The following is a 26,151-nucleotide window of genomic DNA, read 5'->3' as shown; positions in this document are numbered from 1 at the left end:
GACTTAAACACGAATGAAAACATAATAAATAAACATACAAAAGAATTGGCCTTTGGCCTCATCACTTGTTCAAATATGAAGAAGCTTAAATGTAGACTAGGCTGTACGGTCTAAGGATCTTTGCCTGTTCCATCACTGAAAAGGAGATGGACGAATATGGAAAAAAAAAAAAAAACTTCTATGGAATTATTTTTGTCTGAAATATTTTGACAGCACATCTGGAAATATATTTCTTTTTGCTTGAAATGGAACGCTTAAGAAATTCATAAACATGTTTTCATCGCCTGGCAAGAAAATATTAAAAATATTAACCAATCACTGTCCTGTCTATGATGCCACAACGACATTTGATCCAATGACAGCATCTTGAGCCTGTTTAATGTTTACTACCATTTTCTCTTTGTAAAGGAGACGCCATTTTGCAAGCGTCATTTGGCGGCGTGTCGGGTTTCGGCATTTTAAACCGAAATACCTAGAACCAAATATTATTATTGTTTTGTTTTTGTGTAATATGTCGTATCAGTCCAGTGTAGCGCAGGATACATTAGCTGCGGCACAATTGGAAATGGCCGGTAACCCCAATGCATTGGCCCTGCGTCGGCCATTTGATCCAGTGGCGCACGACTTGGAAGCCAGTTTTCGTTTAACGCGATTTGCGGATTTAAAAGGCAGAAGCTGTAAAGTACCTCAAGATGTTTTGGGGAAATTGGTGGAATCTCTGCAGCAAGACTACTCACAACAGGAGCAGGATCAATTTATGCATGTGGCGATACCACGCATCGGCATTGGTTTGGATTGCTCGGTGACGCCACTACGACACGGGGGACTTTGTTTGGTGCAAACGACTGACTTTTTCTATCCGCTAGTGGATGATCCCTACATGATGGGAAAAATTGCGTGTGCTAACGTTCTCAGCGATCTGTACGCCATGGGTGTGACTGAATGTGACAATATGTTAATGCTTTTGGGAGTCTCAACCAAGATGACTGAAAAGGAACGTGATGTAGTTATTCCCCTTATCATGCGAGGATTCAAGGATTCTGCGCTAGAAGCCGGTACGTCTGTTACTGGTGGCCAAACAGTCATCAACCCCTGGTGTACTATTGGGGGGGTTGCTACCACAATTTGTCAACCAAATGAGTACATTGTACCAGACAATGCTGTGATGGGCGATGTGCTGGTGCTAACAAAACCCCTAGGCACCCAGGTAGCTGTTAATGCCCATCAATGGCTTGACCAGCCTGAGCGTTGGAATAGAATTAAATTGGTGGTATCTGAAGAGGATGTCCGTAAAGCTTACCACCGCGCTATGGACTCAATGAGCAGACTGAATCGTATTGCAGCTCGTCTTATGCATAAATATAATGCTCATGGGTCTACAGATGTTACTGGATTTGGCTTGCTTGGCCATGCACAAAACTTAGCATCACATCAAAAGAATGAAGTATCATTTGTGATACACAACTTGCCAGTGATAGCCAAGATGGCAGCTGTGGCGAAAGCTTGTGGCAACATGTTCCAGTTGCTTCAAGGTCACGCCCCCGAGACGTCAGGTGGCCTTCTCATCTGTTTGCCACGTGAACAGGCCGCAGCATACTGTAAAGACATTGAGAAGCAGGAGGGTTACCAGGCCTGGATTATTGGTATTGTAGAAAAAGGCAACCGTACTGCCCGTATCATTGACAAGCCCCGAGTTATTGAAGTGCCAGCTAAAGATTAAATAATTTGAACATCATCGATGATTGAGACATTTTGAAGTTGAAATTTTTTACAATTTAAGTTTGACTTCTCACTAGCTTCACTAATAGTGAAGTTTTATTTTAAACAATTTATTATCTATAATTTAAGGGTTCTCTGTTTTCTTATATGTATGAAGTTCTTTCTTTCTAGCTAAATGCTATTTTTTTTGTATCATAATGAACAGCCAGTATGTTCTGGTGATAGATATAAGAAAGCTTTTAGAGAACTTGATCTAGTGACTTCGGTGTTTATATGTATAAGGCGATATTATGAATAAGAGAATGATTCCATTAGGTATGACATAACCTAGCATTTGTTTGCAGCTTTATAACATTTCCTGCAAATTGTGAGAATAAAAATAATTATTAGAATAAAGTTATTTTTCAGTCATATTGTAGTTTTATTTGAATTTCCAAATATATCCCCAATTCCCCACACACTTAGATCATCTTAATAACAGATAAGGTACACTTATTAGAAGAAACTCCTCTCTTTCTCTCTTTATATTATTAGTATAAATAATAATATCAATAACCCTGTAAAATTCGCACTGCGCCATTTAGTCCCTCGCTAAATAGAGCATGGGTACTAAACGACTGATAGATATGCTTAAATATTTTTTTAAATACGTAATACATGTAGAATGTATAAAACACCTAACCTAATATAACCACAAATATTTGTAGCGTTCGGGGAATCAAACCAGCGACTATCGGATTAAATGGCTGTACTAAAGCGTTAATGAGACCATCAAATAGATAAAGAGGGATATAATAGGCTGATTTTATATAATTGAGATGAACAACTACAATTCTTATATGATAAAAAAATGTATGCAGTATACATGTGATGATGCAGCTATTGTAGACATCTGTTAAAATTATCTATTTTTTATTTTGTGATATAAGCATTATTACTGATTCTGAAAGGATGAAGTTATTTGACTGGCATTTTTTATGTAGGTATATTATGTCCCTAACCTTTTTTAAAGTGTAATTTTTTTCAGAATCTCAGCAGATATAGGGTGGATTTACACCCACAAAAAAGTACTCTGTCTCGAGGCGACTTGGCAAACCCAAGCCATAGAATCGTGTTAATTTTCTACCAGAACTGACGACGATGCCCAAACCAGTAGTAGTAGTAGTAACCAGTAGATGTACGAGCATTTTCTCCGATTAGAATAGTATCCTATTAAATTCTGTAGTCCCAAGTGGCATGAACACACGCGCAGCACGTTGTCGTTAGGAGTGAAACCTCTTTCGGATGGGGATTGTTAGTAATGTGGACTAACCAACAATGTACTATGTCAAGTTGACCTCCACGCGATATCCTCTGGAAACCATGGTAAATTGCTATTAGTCATGATAGGCTAACTGACCCAGACCATTCAAACATGACATGAATGATAAATTGTATTGTTAGCCATCGTGGTAAATTACCATTAGCTAAGATGGGCTAACTGACCTGACTTCATGCCCATGAATGATACATCATTTTGTTGTACTAAGATTTTTAAATTTTATCGTCTAAGGTAGTCTTTAGAGTAAAAGCTTATGTATGTATATACAATATAATATTTATTCATGTTCTGAAATTAATTAAAAGCTTATATAAAATATAGTGGATAAAAGAAAAGCTACCAAAGTACTGACTAAATGGATGAGTAATAAATCTAAAAAGACATGCATAACTATACCTATGTATGTATAAATCATAATAATATATTATTGCTTTGTAGTATATCTCGTAAACTTTCCATATTTCAAATCTATCAATACTGTAGCACTACTTGTAGACTACCTTTTATTTCGAAAAATATATGCACATATTTATTTATATATTTTTTTTATAAATATAATCTATTATGCTGGCATACAATGACGAATGCGCGAGTCAAAGTGCAAAATTATCTAAATTTAAAAATGTAGATAGACACGTGTATATTGCAGTGTAACAACAATAGTGTAATATAACTGGGATTCATATTTTTAAAAAGCTATATGTAGTTACTATACCATATACTCAACCAACAAGATGTAACCAACAACACAATCTACTCTATTACTAAATTAATTAAAAGACGCTTCTCATAAATCTATTTAAGAGGATTCTATTTTTAACTCTCGTAAATCTATTTGGAGGAATGTTTGCCTTACTATTCTTAACTTTTCTTAACAACTTTTCAAAATGGCGTCACAGTGCTCTAAATTACAGAACACTCAGTCTTAACATTTTATTTAATAATAAATAGTAATAAATAATAAAAGGTAATAAAATATAAACCAAATATATAAAACATAAAGTGACCAATTTTATTCTGAAGTATTTTCTTTTTACTACACTAGTGCTATTGTATTAAAAAATGAAGATATTATCTTCCTGAAATTATTTTTTTATTACGCAGCATAATGTTCAGGATCTCATGAGAAGCGTCCTCATAAATAATGTCATGTCAAGTATTCCACCAAATGAGACAATCCTTCAGGATAAGCCTGTTGAGTGGCGATTGTGTAAGCACTTAAATTACTGAACACATTCTTAATTTATGGGTAAAAAATATGTATTATAATATCTTTATACCATCAGGTGCTTTTGTGACAGATTCATAATTGTAAAATTATACCTCCGTTTTTATATGTACATTAATAGGTGTGATGGTAAGGTCATAACAATCTGAAATCCAGTAATGGTATTTATGAAACTCCATTTTCTCAAAGGAATAGTTCGCTATATATGACAGCCTCATCAGTCAATGCACAACTGTTTGAAGTAACATTATTTCAAATTTTCATATAAGGCTCCATGTAAAGGAAACCAATATAAAATAATGTATGAAAAAAATCATTTACTTTTCAAAATTAATTTTCACATTTGAATTTCAACCTATATTCCTTGGAGAAAAGTATGTATATAATCAGTGGATTCTGATTTGAATACCCTATCCCTTACATCCTAAATCATACACTTATTAAACACTTAAAAATAACTTGGAATGGATAAAAATAATATTTTATTTAACACACTGTAATGTAACATACAGTTACCGATTACATTATTCTTGGATCAAGAGATTTATAAAATATTTAACAGATCAAGCCTTAAAAAATGGCACTTCCCAAAAGACGTGGAACCAGTGTGTCTCGAGAATTAATGTCCAATTTGAACTAAAAATGTTGAATGCAATCATTAATACAAAAACACCATACACATAATGGAGTCTATAACTGAAGCACAAACTAACTGATGATGCTTGACAGTGATTTCAGTTTAATGGGGAGTTGAGACAGGGCCTCTTGCGTGGTCGGTTGTCATCACCATTTTGTTCAATATGCGTTTGGTCACGTTTCTTTGGTGAATTATTGTTCTGTAATATGAATTATTATCCCCATTAATATAAAAACATGTCAGTCAGTAGTCTCTATGTTCAATGCCTATAATTAACTTAATCCAATCACAATATACCTAAATACACACAAAGTATATATGTATATATATATTTGTGTGTATTTAGGTATATATATAATATATAATCTAAATCTATAGGCCATTCTTAAGTGAGGAAAAATAGATTTGGAACATATTAAAAGAAACAACCATCAACTTTAATCTAATTAGATTGAGACAATGTTAAAAGTGAATATGTTTATTTCTACTCTTCTTTTTGCACTGTTTTTTTTTTTATAAATAGAATTTTAAAGAAAGTTCAATTTCATCGTTTGAAATATAAGAAAAATGTTATTGGTACATGAAGTTTCAAATTTTATTTTAAAATTAAAAATACAATTTTGCTAAAATTATTACAAAGTTTTTATTAACACAAAATAACTTGTTGTAACAATATGCAATATATTTTATTAAAATAAAGAAGTAAATAAAATTACCTTTTTCTCCCATTGTTGATGAAGATATCTTAACAATATATTTGTTTTCTCTGTTACAATAACTGGAACAAATAATTACAATTTACTTTTATTAACATAAACAACTGCGAGGTTATAATAATTATAATATTTATTAACGTGAAATCAACATTAACTGGACTTATGAAACATAAATAAAAGTTCCAGATTATTCTAATGAAGTGGTTATATAGAACATAATGTACTTTATATATGATACAGATATTATTGTAACTGATCAAGCAAAAGGTAGTTTAAGCCTGTTGCTTGATCAATTAAAATTAAAAGTGACATAAAAACATATACTCAACTTTGTTCAGAAGGTATGTCCTTAGTAGGTAGATATATCGAAGGCCGTTTAGAACAATTTCTTATGCCGTGATCCGTGTTAAACAATGTAAAATTATGTTCGTCATACGACGGTAAATCTTTCAGAAACTCTATCACCGACTGTGGAATGAAAATAAAAATATTGAAACGTTTCCAAAGACCAAGCATGGTGCGTCAAACTCAAAATTTCAATAAAAAACTAACTGTACTATTTATACTTGCCATTGTAGTTGTATAGTGATATGATTAGGATACGTGTTCAAGCTTTTAATTATCTTAAATAAATATTAAAGACAAAATAATCCAAAAATAAAATTTCTTGGATAGAATATAAGTACAACCAGCGAATACGAATTAGATTGACTGACTGATAAAAAAACACTTTTGCATTGACTGACACTGACTGACTGCAGAATTAATGTTACCAATAATTAAATTAAATACTGAGTATTATCATAGCAATAAAAAAAAAATAGAAGTTAGGAAGTACCCTCCCTCAAATTGTTTTGATTGTGGAACTGATGAAACTTTATTGTCTGTCCCCGATAATCTGTGCTGTTTTATGTATTATCGATTAAATGGCAATTAGTTCAAGAATTTCAACTGAAATATTATACAATAGTATTTAACATTACCTTATCTATGATAATTGTAACCTCTATAGCTTTGTACCTTTGTCTCAAACATTGTAGATAAAATATAGCTGATGTAGGGAAATTTAAATACCGAATAAATTTCTAAAGTTTAAAAAGTATACGTTAGTTACCTACTAACCTAGATATTTCTCCATTCTATTATTTATTTCCCAATTAAAAGGCAAAAATTATTTGTTCAGTGACTCCAATAAAATTATTTATTTGTGATTTAAATATGTATGGGATACTGAACTCAAACTTTAATCGAACTTATAATCCAAGTGGAAAACATAAAGCCATATCGGACATAAAGAGACTACTGTCGTCTCGTGATACTGTGGCGCAAAGTAAAGCTTGTGGCTATCTCAATGAAGTAATAAGCCGATACAACAAGAATTCAATTGAGCGAAATCGTATGGTGGAGTATCTTTTAGAAAATGATATTACGGTTTTTCTATGTGAAGCTACATCTAATTTGGATTTTTCGCTTTTTCGGTATGTATTTCAATTATATATTTTTTTGTTCCGCAGTCTAATCGATTCGCTAAATTGTGAGAAATACGTTCCTTGTTATGCGGTTAATTTCTGACTAGCTAACTGGTATATCAATGCACAGCCTAAACGACTGGTTTAGTCATTTTAAAATTTTGGATATACGTTCGGTTTATGATGTAGACATTCATTAATAATAGATTTCTGAAATGCTATATTTGAGGGCAAAGTTGCGATAATTTTTATTTTTAATGGATAAATAATAGTGCAACTTGCACGAGGCATCAGTAGATTATAATATCTTATGATATATAGCATGAAGTCTGGTCAGTAAACCCATTGTGTGAACAGTAGGTACCATGATGGTGTCCAGAGGAATTGAGTGGGTCCACATGACATGGTACCTTATTAGCAATGGGGCCACTATACCTCATTTCTAACTATCCCTTGTGTTGTAGTTTTATTTTATATATATATAGGTAAAAGGAAAATACAGGAAAAGACTTGGAATACGGAGATATATATTAAGAACGATTGTCAAGACATTGAAGTATAAACAAGAATGTACAATAAAAAGAACTATACAAATGAAACAACAATAATAGATCAATATAATAATAAAGATTCTGAAGTCAATTCCAAATCTCAAAATGCAGTTTCTAATGCTCTTAACAATAATATTACACAAAACACTGAAATCACTCGAACACCTATTGCTCGCACTAGGTATCAGCCATCAGATGCAGCACCATATATAATTCATGTCCAGAGGGAATTCTCAGATGATAACAGCAACACAACATTGCATCCCGTCACATTTGGTCGCTTTCTGAAACGTAAAGAAATTAATGGTATTGTGAATGGTAGTCTTAAACGAATTGGTCGTAATAGAATTAGTTTGTCTTTCTCAAATTTCACAGCAGCAAATTCATTCTTATGCAATCAAAGTTTAACAACTGAAAAATACAAAGCTTTTATTCCTACTTTTAACATTACACGTATGGGTATAATAAGGGGTGTCCCCACTGATTGGTCTGATGAAGACATTTTACAAAATATAAGTGTCCCAATAGGTTGCGGTACAAGACTTAAATTGAGACGGCTTAAAAGGAAAGTTACTATCGATAATACAAATACATTTGAAAATATAGGCACTGTTGTTCTTACTTTTGATGGACAAGTACTGCCAACCCGAGTTTATATGCATTACCTGTAACCCTTTATATATATCCCACAGTACAATGTTACAACTGTTGTAGGTATGGCCATGTTAAAAGCCAATGTAGGGCCACTCCAAGGTGTTTTAAATGTGGACAGGGACATTCAGGGAGAATTGCAATATTGATGAAAATGACTATTGGTGCTGCTTGTGCAAGGGTTCTCACCAAGCAAATAGTAAAAAATGTTTAGAATTTGACCGGCAAAAAGCAATTAAAGAGACTATGAGTAAGAGTTGTATTTCATATATGGAAGCCGTCAAATTACATCCACCAGTTAATAAAATGTCTTATGCAGATGCTTTACTTACAGCTCCTTCCTCCCCATCTAATATAAATAATGACAAATCTCCAAACTATACTACATTAAATACAGTTCCTGTAAATAACCAAAATAGGTCATATAAAAAGACAGTGTTTCTGAAACCAAAAGCCCTACCAAAATTCTCAAGAGGATATGATCAATATGCACACAATGAGATCATAAAATGAATCCCACACTCCCTCCATCTCAACCCATTTTTAATAATAATAATCATGATAAAAATATTCAGATTTCAGCAATTATAAAAACATTATTAGACCTTTTACAACAATCGAATTCAAATATATCACCGTCCAACGTAGCTTTACTTATTGATACTATATATAAGATCACAGATAATGGATCAAGCTCAGGCCATACAGTGGAACTGCCGGAGCCTCATCAATAAAAAATCATGATGTTATACACATCATTAATAAATATGATCCCTTCATAATTTGTTTACAAGAAACTTGGTTAAAACCGGATCTATTTTTAAGATCCCAGGTTATTCCTGTTTAAGTGATGACAGACCTGATGGATATGGAGGAGTTGCCATACTCAAAAGGAATTCTTTCATCCTATAATATTCTTCCTTTGCCTTCACACATGATGATATCTCTGTTATTGCTATTATAGTGAATAGTATTTGTTATGTGTCTATATATATTCTCCCCCTCCCAAGTAATGCCATTTTCAATGAAGTCAATAATTTATATATCCTACCAAAACCATTTATATATTAGGAGATTTTAACTCTCACCATCAGACTTGGGGTTCCTCTTCATCCAATAGTTATGGTGACCAATTATAAGTTAATTGACTCATAACTTATGTATTTTAAATACTGGTATGCCAACACGTATCACAAGACCCACTGAAGGTCTCAGCTCACCAGACTTATCTATATGTTCACCTGATCTCGCTTCATCTCTTGTTTGGTGTCCGCTAAACTATAGTTATAATAGTGATCATTATCCATTATTAATTACTTTTCCTTTTTCAAAACCCTTGCAGCAGATGAAACAGCCCCTCGTCTGAAATATAAATTAAGTAATGCCAACTGGTACAACTACAAACAGAAAGTACATGAAAAATTATCAACTTTACCCAAAATATCCCATGACAATGTGTCAGATGTTCTCTGTCATTAGCTAAATTATTAATTGAGGCAGCTGATTCAACATTTCCAACCAAAAATAGTGGTCCTAGTACAATACCCTCTCCACCTTGGTGGGATGAAGTGTGTACTATTGCAGTAAAACAAAGGAAAATAGCTGAAAGACAGTACTGTGTCTGTATGTCTGAAGATAACTATAAAAATTATCAAGAAATATCTTATAATACTAAAAACTTATTAAAACAAAAAAAGATTGAAGGTTGGAGTAAATTTTGTACCTCATTATGTCCTAATGTCAATCCATCTATTATCTGGCAAAATATAAAAGATTTAGATCGGCCTATATGTATCTCAACAACACAAGATTTCTCCCACTCTTGCAGAACAAATATTAGATAGATTAGCCCCACCTTTCGTTCCAGAACAGCTCCATGTAAATCCTTTAACTATTAATACAGAAATAGTTAATAATAATGATTCTACATTTGATCTCAATTCATCCTTCACTGTCAATGAATTAAAAGGTGTACTTTCTGTTATTAAAGACTCGGCGCCTGGTGAAGACGGCATTCCATACTCTTTTATAGTACATTTAGACGAAGAAGCTCTTAATTATTATCTCTCTTTAATCAACACAGCTATGACATCAGGTAATATTCCCAGTTCTTGGAGAACACAAACTTTAATCTTGTTATTAAAGCCAGATAAACCAAGTTCCGAACCTTCATCATATCGTCCCATAGCTCTATCTACTGTATTGGCGAAAATATCGGAACATTTAATAAAAAATCGGCTCGAATGGTTTTTGGAACACAATGGATTATTCTCAGATAGTCAACTAGGATTTAGGAAAGGTAAGAGCACTTTTGACAGTTTGGGGATTTTTGTCACAGATATTAGATTAGCGTTTTCTAGAAATGACTTTTAATAGCTGGTTTTCTAGACATAACCGCAGCTTATGATAATGTTAATATCCTGATACTGAAACATAAATTAGAGATGTTGAATGTACCTATTTATTTAATGAATTTTATTATAAATATGTTAACAGAAAGATTTATTAAATATCCTTTAGATAATAATGATTGTATATATAGGACGGTATGGAAAGGTCTACCTCAGGGTTCCGTAATGAGTCCAATTTTATTTAATATATATACTATTGATTTAAAGTATCCATAAATAAATGTGTAAAAGTTCTGCAATATGCGGACGATTTGCTTTTCTATGTTGCCGGCCGATTAATTAACGAGATTAGCGATTCCCTTTCTGCAGCATTAAAATTTCTTAAAAAATGGCTAGATAATAATGGTCTAGATCTATCCCCATCTAAAAGCACTGTAGTTGTATACTCTAGAAAAAGGATTCCATTAGTAGTTAATGTTTTATATGATGATTCCCCCATCAGTTAAAATCAGAGATTAAAGTTTTTAGGACTTGTATTGACTCAAAACTCACAGGTTTATCACATTGTGAATCCGTTGTAGTGAGATGTGAACGCAACCTAAATATTTTAAGGTGTCTTAGTGGTGTATGGTGGGGCGCCCATCCTTCTATTATGAAACTCCTATATAATGCCTTAATTAGAAGCATTATAGACTATGGAACTTTTTTATTAAATCCAGCAAACGTTTTTGCAGCTTTTAAAAAATTGGATTGTATTCAATATAAGGCAATACGACTTATCACTGGATCAATGAAATCCAGCCCAATAAATTCGTTACAAATAGAGAAATTGTGAACCACCGCTAAAACTGCGAAGACAATATCCTGAGTGATACATTTTTTTCCGTAGCCTAGCATTAAAAAATCTCTTAATTTCTAGAGTCAAAATTGGCTGAGGTGATAGCCTCTTCGAAGTATTGGACTCATAAAAAACCTTGTTTAGTGAAAAGTTTCCAAAAATTTAAAGACATTACATCTCCAACATATCAGACTCAATATCTTCCCCTGTACCAACATAGTTACATCGCTAATACTTAATCCCCAAATATTATATAATATAGGTATAAATAAAGATGAAATTAACGCCAATGACAAATTTAACTACATTATGGATAACAATGGAAAGATTGGCACTACATTTTTACGGACGCCTCGAAACATTCTAACGGCGAATGTGTAGGTGTTGGAGTCTACCATTCACAATACAAAATTCATCAAAAAATTACGCTTCCGCCAGAGACATCCGTCTATACTGGAGAATGCTACGGACTTTTAAGGCGATTGAATATGTACATATAATGCTAAACTATGTAAAACAATAATATTCTCCGATTCACTTAGTAGTTTGCAGGCTTTATCACATTTTCCCTTTAAATCCCACAAACAATCTCCGATAATTTTTAAAATTCGTGATCTACTTTCTCAATGCTTATCATTACAATTAAATGTTCACTTCGCTTGGATACCAAGCCATCTTGGTATATCTGGTAATAAAAAAGCTGATCAACTGGCTAATGATGCTGTTCGCGATGGCGATTTATTCCCATATGTCAATTACTGTAATGACCTAGCTTTGTTGTCAAAAATATACTTGTATGAGGATTGGAATCGGCTTTGGACAATTGAAACTCACAAGGGGAAGAATTACAGACTAGTACAAGAAACTATTCCTTATAAACCTTGGTTTAGTAAATTTAAATTTAATAAAAAAACCACATCAATTATTTGCAGACTTCGATTGGGACATGTATGTACACCAGCAAATCTATACAAATTTAATATTGTTTCTGAATATACATGTGCTTGTGGAGCGTACGGAGATGTTAATCATGTGTTAATTCTCCTGCCCTCTATATGATCGCTCTGAATTTATTTCCCAACTCCTTCTGATCCGTGTCCCACTTCCTACATCTATTAATTGTTTGTTACATAATAGCGATACCAATGTATATAAAATATTAGCCACATTTATTTTATATAATAATATAAAATTGTAAATATATACATATATATATATAATATATATACATTGTAAACATCATAAACCTTGACCAATCCTTTATCCTACAAAATTCCGTTCTATTCCCTATATTTCTGTGTATATTTCCCTAACTTTGTTATTGGCTAAATGCGAAGGCAAAGCCAAAGATGGAGGAGGATATATTAAGAACGAAAAAAAAAAAAAAAAAAAAAAGAACTATAAATTTAGAATAAAAAAGCCAATATATAACACCTTCCCCATCTACCTCCCAAATAAGGAGTAGTAATTACTAGAATTCGACGTTTATTAATATTTAATTTGTCATCAGTTCAGTTTTGTCGTGTTTGCGCTTATTATGGCGGGAACGTCGGTTCTTTGCGGACGAGCATGCAGCTCATGTCTGCACAGCAGTATTGAGAGCTTTAGCACACTATTCTGGCAGTTGCTCCAATGTTGCCATGAACGAATGCCTCCATTTTCTGTGTGATTTACTAAATGGGTAAGTCAGAGTTTTTATATAAGTACCAATATTTAATTAGTTATAAAAAAAGTCTTACATATCGGATGAAAAATCTGTTGCCTTCTTGCCTTTATCTAATATTACAGATAAGAATTAATTACTAATACATATACAAAGCATACGAGTTTGTTTTGTTTGGTTTAATGCGTTAATCTCAGGAACTACTAGGTAGTTAGAAAAGAAAAATATGTTAGTGTTGAATAGCTCATTTATCGACGAAGAGTACATAACACTCCGTTCGTCATCATCATCTCAGCACGCAAGAATGGAAGAACCTCTGAACAAAGGTTTCCCCCAAAGATCATATTGCCATAATCGCCACGCTTAGCATGCGGGTTGGCGATCGCAGTGTGGTGGTAATTACTCAGTAGAACGCTGCTATCCGTCCTCTAGTTTAGGAATCCCTTATTCGTCGTTTATGACAACCACGGGAAAGGATGGGGTGGTGCTATTCTGCTGCTGCGACACCATGCGCACAAAACGCATAACACCAGGTTACAATTATATAATAAAACATGTTACATAAAAAAGAAGTTGCGCTTTTGTCATCAGCACTATTCAAATCTGTTTCTGCCTTTACAGAATTAAAGCGCACGAAACCACATCACCTTTATCCCACCAAAGCGCTTACAGCACTGAACAACTTTTAGCTTGCTTTAATAGTTTAGCATCCCAAGTAAATAATAACTCAAACGCTATTCTGTCCAGCGTTTTGGTTTTACATTCTCTAATATCATATCAACCAGAACATCTTGAAATCCGAAGTGGTATAGCCACTTCATTAGTAGAAGTCTTGGGAAAGTGGCTGTCTTTACTAATAGGAGAGCTCAATCATTCAGCGCTAGTGGGAAGTAATGATTCTGGAATGTTCTATGTTGTCACATGCCAACTTGGATTAGACATTTTAAGGTATTTAACTGAATCTATGACCACACAAAACATTGATTGTACACAATGTCTAAGAATTTTTCTTTTGTTATCTCTATTTTTCACAAGCAGTAAAACAAAATTCTATGTATGCTGTTAAATGACCTATTATGCTATATTATGTGTATTTTTATATATTAAAGTTCATTATATTCCATAATGCTGCTGAATAAATTTCAATATATTTCAAATAACCATAGAGTTTTGTGTGCTTCGCCTGAGTAAATGTCATTATCCAGTGCTTCTACCATTAGACTGCTGTGCGTGTATGGTATGTTCTAAGGCGAGGTAGACTAGGGTTATAATAAAATATTTAAAAATAATCGTTGCATAATGCACAATTTATTGTTGGTATACAGCATTAACTTTTATTAACATAAAGTTGCTAGACTCAGAATTATTATTATCGATATCTAATTATCAGTCAGACTGGGCTCTGACAATTACAATACCTACATACTTATTAAGTATATAATTACTTATATTTTCCTACAGACTACTAAAATATTTACTCGGTACCAGAAATAAAACTGATTTCGTACAGACGATCTTAATTGATGAACAAGAGGAAAATATTCTGAAACAATGCGCTTGCCACATTAAGAGTTCCGTTCGTAACATAATGTTAGAACTTGTTACGTTTACAAAGGTAAATTAAAAAATAGAAATACTCTTTATTTTAATAAACTCAATACAAGCATTTTAGAATAGTCATATTTTTTTACTCTACCATTTCGGAACGGAGACTCATCACAAGAAGAATGAGCAAGAAACTTGTGCGTTGCTCTTTTGAATTAGTGTTAATTTAAATCAATAATTACACAATAACAGGTAAGAGGCATGCGATAATCAATATAGGAACTAAGAATACATTTTTAACAGACCGCAGTAGACTTTGTTAAAAGTGTCAGCGTTTACGTGGGTAATTCTATCTCATACATTTCAGCCACCAGCAGCTTGACTATGTATGTGTTTTGGTTGCGTGAATAGTATCACATCACGTGATAACGTGATATCCGTAGTGCTCAGGCGACCACATGATCGTTTGTATTTTTTATAGCACAGTGGTGAAATGAGCTTGCGGCTTACTGATGGTAAGTGATTGAGCTTGAGCATCTACAACACCAGTGGAAATGCAAGTACGTTGCCGTCATTTGAAGAATCTTTAAGAAGGAATGAGTTCCTTTCTTAAAGATTTCTTTATCGTATCGGTTTGGAAATACCATTGCTGTGAGGTGAATTAGAGGTGAAGAATTCCTCAGAACACTCCTCATGATAATTGCGGTAGAAAACCACAAAACCAAATCTGTCACAAAGATGCATGATTATGTTCAAAAGTCATAAGCTATATGATAAAATTTTACTTATTTTCATATAAAGTATTTTCACAGGAATATGAAAAACACTTAACCACCGATGAATATAGTGTATTTTTAGAGTTTCTGCTCAATTTCTTCTATGATAATACAAAAAGCGACGACATATCAGATTTTTGTGATATTCTTTTCGCTAAAGGATATTTGATTTTGTTACCTCAAGTCCAAATTATAAGGTAGGTTATAAAAGAGCATATAGTTTTATTATATTATTTAGCAAACAATTAAGAAGACTGTACAAAATAGCTTAACGAGTCTATCTTTTTCGTTAACTGCTTGCCTTATAAGCTGTTTTATAGGTTATTGGGTGTAACGGTGTAGTAAAATACCGCCTTTGTCAGTCTCAAAATGGCTAGCAATAAGAAATACTAATTATAATAACTCCAAAGATTACCTCTAGTAAGCAAAACTTAATATCCCTTTTAACAAAAATTTCGCACACTTTTAGCACAGAGGAGTTCAAATGTTTTTAATTATGCATAGAAAGTATATTAAATCAATAAAAAAAACCATTATACACACTACGATGTATTTGACACACGGATATACTTCTTTATTTATTATTAAAATTTGTGGTCAAATTGAGAATAGATTAGTATTGTCTTTAATATAATATTATATTATAGAAAATGTTAAATAAATTATGGTCGAATTTCGACCGTTGGGCTACCACTAGTAATTAAACTATTGCAGAAAGGATACAACGGTTCGGAAACTAAGTACACTTCTATTAGGAGAAATGTTGAAGGTGTTATCTGATAAATATTTAAACATGGACGCCGGAAATGATGACACTTGCTCATCAGTAATACATGTAAGTCGGTACTAATTTATTAAATATAGGTGTACCTAATACTTTTTCAAGGAGGTTGAAACCATATTAAAAAATACACAAATATTACAAATTATTTCGTGTACATGTTCAATTTATGTGGGATTTGTATTGTGTCATGTGTTTAATAAGCACACTGGACGTATGTCGTCGAACATAAAGTATCTTTCATCTATTGAATCATGTTACTTAATCGTCCAAAAGTTAGACTGAAAAAGTCGTTTGCGTGGGTACGTCTGTTTCATTAAGCCGCGAAGTAGCTTGTTTTGAAAGCTATATTTCGGAAGACGAGAGAGACGAGATAAGGTAGAGAAATCATAGGATACGAGACATACCATTAGTGCTCCGGAATGGCAACCCACAAGGAGCACAACAGGTACATGATTTTGCGACTTAGGCGACGGTTATCACATAGCTTGTATTCCATAGCATCTTTACTAATCTCGAATAAGTTTTGTTAACTAAGTTGTTGGGTAAGTTACATAGCGTAAAAACTTCAAATCTTTGAAATCAGACTTTATAACTAAAACATTCGAGTTAATTTCAATTTTTTTTTATATTTTAAGTTAATCCAGCATTATAGTAGGTGAGCAAATATCCTAGAACAATATCAGAACTATTGAGATATTTTTATTGTAGAATAAAAACAGCTTTATAATTAGATCACAATCTTGTTAGCAGTGAATAAGTATTTTATTGTCATATTGTATAGTTCCACGATATTATATAAGGCATCTGCAGTTACGTATACCTAGACACTGTTTTTATACCAACAAGAGATACGTACATAGCCTGAGAAAGGTATAAACAATCTATATATAAATCTATATAATAAAATGTGAATCATTGTTTGTATATGGCAGATAAATAAAAATTACAGAATAAGAGACATGGGATCTTAGTCTCCTGTAATGGCAACACAAGGGTGATATCACGGGTGTCAAATGATTATATGATGACGTGATACCTATAGTCATGTATATAGGCGACGGTTTTTTAAAGGTTGACAAGGTTGTTTTGCCTGCACTAACGGTATACGCTAATGGGGCACCAGCGAAAGATGCTAGCTTTTGTAATGGTTGATCGGATGCACCATCAACCATACTAACGATACACTCTGGTGGAGCACCAGTGAAAGATAGAAGACAAATAGGTTAAGTAAGAATCGTTGATATAAGAGAAAAATTATTTTCTCTTTTTTATTACAGACAGGCTTATTAGAACTACAATACGGAATAGAAAAGCCTCAAGATATCGGCTCGCAGTTACAAAAATCGCAACCTTACAGTCTTCTTATTTACATTTATTTCTATTGTCAATCATCAGAGAAGTACGTCATTATATTAATTCATTCGTTTTTTCTTATCTTAATCTTTCACTAATATAACATTTTTGATTAATTAATTAAATTAGTAGTCGTTCTACTGAAAATCAGCGCTGCTTTCACACGCTGGGGTATTAGCTGAGTGGAGGCCCTTTCGGCTCATAGCGCGATATTAACTTTTATGGTCTTCTTTATTTTTCACTCTGTATTATGCCGTCCTAAGTAAATTATTATTATTATTAAATTAGTGATAGATTGAGTAATTAATTATTTGTTACTTGTCCAAAACAATTGTGTCCAGTAGTTACAGTGTTGGAGTTGATTTATTCTGCTGTGATTTTTATGGTACACTATACTTGAAAATTAGTGATTCATCTGACTCTACATATAAGACTATATAATATAATTTACAAATGTTATCTCTCTCATAAAATCTTGACATACCTAAAATAAACTATGGTAAAGGAACGTATATTCTCCCAATATCTTAGTTAGAATTCAATACAATTAAGTATAAAAATTTTTGAACAGATATTTTTGTTGTGATTCCGTATTCGAAATTGAAATTGAAAAAAAAAACGCTAAGAAAATGTCTTTATAAACTTTTCAAATAAAAGTTACATACTACTAAAACTTAAAAACTACTACTATTAAATTTATGTACAGTTTATGCAGGAATGTGATGAGGACTTATGATTGTCTTACAAAATATCTAACTTTTGCAGCCCCGAAGAGGCGACTGCTCCTCTACTTCCGTTCTTGGTGGAACACATCCTCAGGCTACCACGGACGTTTTCACCACCTGCTTATATTATAAAGGCGCTGTGGCTTGTTTTCGCCGTAATGTTTTCTTTTATTATTTTTAAAATCACTATCCTATTTACTGGAGCTTACTGTAACATTGGAAATAAATATACTTAAAAAACATCTAATAAAAAGAAATAAACATTACGAACTAATAAACGAATTAATGGAAAATGGCTATGTGGTTAATTTATATGTGGTCCAAGTACTAGCGTAATCTCTCGTCAAACTTCTGAAAGATCTTAGCCTGTCTTGAACGGCAATGGGTTCTATATTAGAAAGTGTATCTAAAGTGGCAGAGTTCCTACCAGATTTGACTAGACAGGGAGAGAAACACGAGCAGTGAAGGTGAGCATTGACGTACGTCAGCAAAGAGGCCCCTTAAACCTACACCCAAGTTACAACTCCCGGAAACTGCCCGGAGTTTCCCTCTCTGCCACACGATGGACCCGTCACCCGCACGGTGAATCCATGGAATCAGGAGTTTGATTATTTTTTTGACATAAAAAAATACAAACAGCTCAAAAGCTGTCGTAATGAGCAGCAGAAAAGCCGTTAGTTGATTTCACAGCGTAGCAAATGGTTTCCAAAATAATGTATGTACAAGGGACGACCATTAATCCAAACTAGTCGAATAAATTTGAACATTGTTAAGGTTCTATGGTCAAAGACTATATGTATTCAATACGTGTGTAGGCACAAATACATGGTAGTATGTGTAATGTTTTTTTATTGATTTAATGTAATAGTTATACATAAAGTTTACAAAATATTAGTATTCCGCACTCCTTCTCAACATAAACTATACGTGTGCGAAAAGTTTAAAGGTTTTTACGAAATTTTCCTAAAAATGGGTACAAAGTTTTTGCTTCACGTATTAATATAATGATAATAATAATAACTCTGAACAATCAGTATACAAATACAAATTAAAATACACATAGGATTAATATTGATAAACTGAAACTCGGAACTACTAATGTTCTTAGATGTCATCAATATCCAACGGATCTCTGGACACGCTAGACCAGAGGGTGTACTTGGAGAAGGCTACCAATCGTCTGGTTGCAATGTTACAACCAGAACCCTCAGTATACTATACTCACAACCCAGCGATATTATTATGGACATTCACATCACAACGGATCCCGATTTATGTTCGATTACACGTTGTAAGTACAAACACAATATACATAGAAAACACCCAGACCGATAGAAACAATCATACTCATGAATACAAATGTTTGCACCGTGCGAGGAATCGACCGCTAAGACCGCTAGACTGCCGAGGCCCAATTACTTTGGGATTAGATGGGTTGTCTATGATTTTATATTGACTTAACTATTTGTTAATATCAAATATAATTCATAATTTATTTCTACTATAAGTCTTATGTATGTATTTACGAAATATAAGAATATAATACAACATAACAATATTATTAATCTAAATGTAAAAACCTTAAAATATATAAAATAATAACTAAAATAAAAGGAGTCCCTTTAGGCAAAGTTCCAGCTGCCAGTGGCAGCTGGACCGAGGACCGCATGGAACAAGGGTCTCAACACCGTATTGTTAATAATAAGAATATTCTGTAGTTAATGAGTAATATTTTATATGGGTAATTGGGTACATTAGTATGTTCATTTATATATATGAATATTTATTTATTCATATTTGTAAAATTTTATAATCATCATCATCATCATCACAAATATGCAATATTGGTGACTAATAATAAATTTGACAATGCATAATACCAAGTATTAAAAATACAATAGTAGTAAGTAAGTATTAAAAAAACAAGTTTAATTATATTTACATTCCACCAATGAGTATATCAAGATTTTAATTAAATTTCATTTGAAGTCGCGGATAATTTTAAATTTATTTATATACTTAGTTATCACAATGGCTGCAAATTGAAGATTCATTACCAATTGAACTGACAAATGAACCGACAGTTTGGGAGATACTTCTTAACATACTCACACAATGCAAGAACAAAACTATACTTGGAAACTGTATTGAGACATTGAGATTGTGTTTAGAAGATGGCGATGACGAGGCTCGACAAAAATTCGCATCGCTGGTGTGGTCAATGTTGCCAGATGTGTTATCACGGAAGCTTATAGATTACAACAATGATATGGGTAAATACAATCTATAATAATAATAATCTCAGAACAATTCACACAGCGCCATCTAGACACAAGTTAAGCTAGCTAAAACTTGTGTTATTGGTACTAGACAATTGATACAAATACATAGATGTTTTTTTTTTTGTACATAGGAAACACCCAGACCGATACAAACAATCATACTTATGAATACAAATATTGGTGTCATGCGTGGAATCGAACCCGCGACCATCGGAAGTAAGGCGGTGTGCTAAACGGCTAGACCAACGAGGTCGTCAAAAATAAAGAAGTAGTCTGTCATTTTGGATGTTCTAGGTAATCTCCGATATTATTGAACCTATTTTGAAAAGTCTTTTAGTGTTGGATAGCTCATTTTGTAGTAGAGAAAAATCTTAAAATTCATAGCGCTGACAATATCATCTGTATTCACTAAAAAATAGTGCGTAGCGGTATCTATGTCGATCATCGCATGTCTCTTACTTGGCAAAAGAGCAACACACATCTCAACATATACTCATTCTTATTGTGATGAGTCTGCGTTCCGCATGAATGGTAGAATAAAAAAATACTTGTATTCAAAAGTGCTTGTATTGAGTTAAGATTATTTCTATTTCTATTTAATGAGGAAGGCCATAGGTTATAGAACATCATGCTACGACCAATAACCGAGTTTCAATGAAAAAGGTTGCAAAAACGGAACTATGTGATGGAGACGAAATTCGGTTGGTCAATCTAGAAAATCATTGATAATCTTGATTATTACTACACAGCCACGACTACTTTTTTATATTGCACAATTTACAAAGTAGGCAGAGACAATGGAACACCAAAAACGCACCTATTCCTTAATACCACTTATACTTTCTCTACATTCATCATCGTCATCATCCAGTTTATTTGCCCCTTCTGCAGTAGATTCTTCATCTAATCCATTATTTATCATTTAATTAAATTAAATTTAAAGCAATTGGAATAATTATATTTTTATTACTAAGTATCAAATAAAATTAGAATATATATTCTCATAATATAGTCGATTAACTTTACGCAAATTAATTTCTCTCGTTTTTATTGTTTTATTTTGTAAATTATATAATTTCCAATGGAGATCTTGATGACATACTGGTTAAATACACAAATATACAAAAATAAATAAAGTAATGTGGATTGTCGACCCCACTACTGACAATGTGCCACATCAGGTTAAACTCTACGCGGTTCTCCTTGGAAAACATTCTGATAAATTCCTGGTGAATTTGCCACAAGGGCTTATATGACCTGACTTCATGCTTATCCTATCATCCTCCACTAGTTCACGCCAGCGTAAACCGTTAGTGCATTATCATCCAATAAAAAAAATACACTAGAAAGGTGCCTTAGTGTATTTTTTTTATGGATCCAATGGCTTGATTCCTACACGTATAAAAGATTTGTATTCATGAACATATTGTCCTAAGTCTTACGAATTTAATTTATTAATTAATTTAATGAAATTAACTCAAGTAATTATGTAATTTCATTAGTAACCGTAACATGTATTAATATTCTCTTACGAATATATTGGGTATCAAGCGAGTCACGTGACATCTATAGTGTTTTTTAATGGATGATAATGGAAAGGTGCAATCGCCTGCACTAACAGTTTACGCTGGCGTGGCTTCAGTGGAGAATACTAATAACCTGAGGTCAGGTCAGTTAGCCTATCGTGGCAAATTCACTAAGAATTTATCACGATGGTTTCCAGGGATCAACCTGACACGGTATCTTATTGTGTTACAGATTTGAATATATGTAATTTATTAGACTTAGCGAGTACACTAATACCTTTTGAGGTAGATCAAATGTTGTGCCTCAAAATAGCTGTGCTGCTAACTACTATATTCTCAAAAGTTGATTCCGCTGAAATAGAATGTAGACACCAGTTCGAGTATGTGTGCTTGAAACTCTGCCTATATTTATTGGGATTGTCCAGCAATCAAAACGACAATAGAGGTAAATCTGTAATAATAATAAAACAGCTTACGTGTCCTAAATCTACCACCGAATACATATATCATAATGCAACAGCAGCAATATTAAATACTTGCCGTATCATGTGTAAGTTTTTACAGCAAGATACAGAAAATTTAACAAAAGGCATTTAGAATTACTCAAGTCAATGTGACCTAAATTAATATATAGAATAATTTCGAGAAATAAAAAAGGGAAGAAATAAAAATATTATTATTCTACTCTAAGACAATTCACACAGCGCCATCTAGTTCCAAGCTAAGCAGAGCTTGTATTATGGGTACTAAATAACTGATACTTGTATACATTTCTTTGTGAATAGCTACGTAATATGCATAGAAAAAACCTAAGCAAAGAGTCATAGTTATGAATACAAATGTTTGTATCGCGCGAGAAATCGAACCCGCGACCATCGGAACTAAAAGGTGTGCTAAACCGCTATCCAACGAGACCGTCATATAAATAAATAAAATACAGCATCAAAGCAAGTTGCTTGGCGACTAAAATTAATGAGATAGAGGAGTGAAACAAAATCTTACATTTTATGAATATATACTGTGGTAGTTATTTCATACAGTGCTCCTGACGTACATAAATCGAACTGGCTACCTACCTGCGGTGCTGGCCGCCACCGGTAGTACTGATGACAGAGTAGCCTGTGCCGCTCTCCAGTTACTATCATATCTAGTATACTACTACACCAAGAATAATTATAAGGTAAAATATATTAAATTAAAAAAAAACAAAATTAGTTACATAAGTCACATGCGAGCACATCAACGGCATAACCAGAGTTGAACATAGTCGCCGTGGCCGAAATCGGCCGGGCTTACATCACCATCACCTATTTTACTTGTTTCCTCTATTCGCCACCACTAGTGGCATATTAGGTACTCTACATAGATATTTTATTTACTATTTGAACTATCCATAAAAAAATCATCACATGTCCCCACAATTTGTACGAATCTATGAAAGATAGTATACGCAGATGTAGGTGTACACATAAAAAAATAATTAAAAAAATTGTGAACCTGTCAATCTGGTTGTTCTGGCTAATCTTTGAAACGGCTGGCTCGATTTTGATGAGACTTTTATTCGCAAATAGTTAATGTTCTAAAGAGTAGAGGCTACTTATTTTAGAAATCTTATTTACATTACAGATTAAAATATTTTTTTTTATTATGTTTTACGGCTCTGGATACAAGTCTTTCTGATCATACTCTTAACAAGTACACTAACTCATAAGAAGTTATACAATTATCAGACTAATATACCTACATATAACTGGATACCAGTTGTTTTCAACGTATCCTTAACGAGTACAATAAAATCATAAGAAGCATTATAATTATCATCATATAATATTATAATTTTTCAAGCCGAAATCAGTCCTACAAGTTCAAACGGACCTGATAGTGAAGTCTCTCCGTCAAGACAGCTCCAACGAGCGAGGTGCATCGTTGTTACAATTGGTGTACATAATACTAAACTCTGATATGAGCACACCACTGGTTCTCACATACGAGTATAACGCAATCGTGCCAACGAAAACGCAGCAATGTACCGCACTCAGAGCACTGATGTTTAGAATACAACTGATGTTATGCTGTAGGGTGAGTGATAGAAATATGTTGTTTTCTTGCTCTAATTGCTGTTATCCTTTATCTTACTAATATTATAAACGCGAAAGTTTGTGAGTGTGGATTGATAGATGGATGTTTGTCATAAAATATTTACCACAAATGTATTTAAAAAAACGCATATTTTTTATCATTATATATATTGAATGAAATATGTATTCTGAAAACAGATTAGATCAATCTTATTATCTTATTAAAATTATAAACGTGAAAGTTTGTGAGCATGGTCCATCCATGTTACTCTTTCGCATATAAACTACTGAATGGATTTTAATGAAACTTTACTATAATATGACTGAAACATCACACAATAACACAAAGTATAATTTTCAAGCGGATGAATCCGCACACAAATGTCGATAATTTTTTTTTAATACCTAACTAAATAATTTAAACTATTAGGAATCTGAAACACAATCATCCGCCGGTTGGAAAACATTAAGTTCAATATTCAAACATGCAATCATAAACAAGAATGATCCAAATCTAGTCGCCATTCTCACTTCACAATCTTGGACACACATACTTATCCAGTTTCAACTAACACAGAACATAACAGACGAATTCCTAACATTCACGCAGAACTGGCTTACACTATTAAAAATTACAATAAAGAGAAGCAAAGAAGAGAACAAAAGACAGCTGTGTACGCAGAGTTTAGTAATAAAAACAATAATTTTAATGAAGAAAAAAATAACGGTGAACGATCAGATGAAAGAAAAGAAAGAAAGAATTTTAATGATTGTTGATGAAATTTTGGATGAAAGCGGAATACGATTTACACAAACATAAATAAAATAGATGAATTCATACGTATATCAAAATAGTTCAAAAAAGATGATTGAATAAATTAAGAAACTAATGAAAAAATAGATTAATAAAGAATGAAGTTCCAAGTACAAAAGAACAATTTGCAATAACATTAATTATTTATTTATTATATTTTGTTTAATCTCAATTTTTTACTAAATATAATTTGTCACCTTTTGCTAAAAATGTAGTATTAATCGTTTTATAATAACAAAGTTTTAATAATTATTCTACTATTCTTTGTACTATTACATTTATTTCATTATTAATTGGCTTTCCCTTTTATCGATTGCCCAAAATATTCCGGAACCACTTTCCATACACTTTCCAAAGGACGAGAGAAATTATATTGCATGGGCCTATCTATATGCGCGTGCGCATGCCTAGCATAGAAAATGTATGGAAAGCAAAACAATAGATATTAATTTATTGGTCAATGCACTATCCATCCTCTTTTATATGCGAAGTAAGACTGAAAAGGACATTTTATCTCTTTACTTACTTAATGGTAAGTAGTTTCTGAGATTAGTGTGCATAAACAGACAATAATTCTGAAAACAATTTTTCAGACCTTGATATATTATACAACGTGTACAAATTGTTCTTTTTAGAAATATTGGATGTGTTTCGTTCGATTCATCATACATTTTATATCATAGAAACTTTGTTCTGATAATACGTAAATCTGATATTATAAAAAGGTAAAGTTTGTGAGGAATGAAAGCAGAGCTACAATGAAAATGATGGAGATATTCAGTGGATTACAGATATATAGCAGTAAATATAATTTATTCTCGTTCCGATCAGTTGCACGTTACATATAAATTGTTACTTAGCAACATGATTACTTATTTTAAATGTGATGGATTAGACTTTTTCTTCTAAAATCAATGAGCCTAATAGAAAAATGTTGTATGTGTATAAACAGGGACATGTGACTCAAACGAGGTTGCGCGGGACAGCTAATTATAAATTTAAAAAAAATATCCAAACACATGTTTTTGTCTAATGCCTACATAAATACATTCTATATTGAATCAAAATATCTTTATTTATGTACATCTCTTATGATATATCAAATCTATTGTCAGTTCGGAGTG

At 32.7% G+C, this 26,151-nt stretch overlaps 3 protein-coding genes across 3 annotated transcripts; 2 read left to right on the top strand and 1 right to left on the bottom strand.

Moving 5' to 3' along the window:
• The first annotated feature begins 323 nt into the window (after window positions 1-323).
• On the top strand, window positions 324-2,130 carry LOC131852912 (inactive selenide, water dikinase-like protein). The gene has a single exon (XM_059203661.1). It carries the CDS (start codon window positions 512-514, stop codon window positions 1,718-1,720), a length of 1,209 nt encoding a protein of 402 aa, XP_059059644.1. The 5' UTR covers window positions 324-511; the 3' UTR covers window positions 1,721-2,130.
• Window positions 2,131-3,988: 1,858 nt separating this feature from the next.
• On the bottom strand, window positions 3,989-6,354 carry LOC131852903 (DET1- and DDB1-associated protein 1). The gene is made up of 4 exons (XM_059203650.1): window positions 6,192-6,354; window positions 5,951-6,089; window positions 5,622-5,683; window positions 3,989-5,104 (listed from the first exon to the last, which is right to left on the bottom strand). Exons 1-4 carry the CDS (start codon window positions 6,192-6,194, stop codon window positions 5,003-5,005), a joined length of 306 nt encoding a protein of 101 aa, XP_059059633.1. The 5' UTR covers window positions 6,195-6,354; the 3' UTR covers window positions 3,989-5,002.
• Window positions 6,355-13,028: 6,674 nt separating this feature from the next.
• On the top strand, window positions 13,029-25,147 carry LOC131852898 (uncharacterized). Its single transcript, XM_059203644.1, has 13 exons — window positions 13,029-13,162; window positions 13,766-14,092; window positions 14,606-14,759; window positions 15,502-15,662; window positions 16,180-16,300; window positions 17,527-17,648; window positions 18,368-18,482; window positions 19,436-19,618; window positions 20,351-20,600; window positions 22,368-22,580; window positions 23,176-23,315; window positions 23,981-24,214; window positions 24,644-25,147. The coding sequence occupies exons 1-13, from the start codon at window positions 13,122-13,124 to the stop codon at window positions 25,031-25,033; spliced, it is 2,451 nt and encodes an 816-aa protein (XP_059059627.1). The 5' UTR covers window positions 13,029-13,121; the 3' UTR covers window positions 25,034-25,147.
• The last annotated feature ends 1,004 nt before the right edge of the window (window positions 25,148-26,151 follow it).

Source organism: Achroia grisella, unplaced genomic scaffold (genome assembly GCF_030625045.1).
Source record: "Achroia grisella isolate CSIRO2021 unplaced genomic scaffold, CSIRO_AGI_Agris_v1 utg869, whole genome shotgun sequence".
Taxonomy (NCBI): Eukaryota; Metazoa; Arthropoda; class Insecta; order Lepidoptera; family Pyralidae; genus Achroia; species Achroia grisella.
This window is presented reverse-complemented; position numbering and strand designations above follow the sequence as displayed.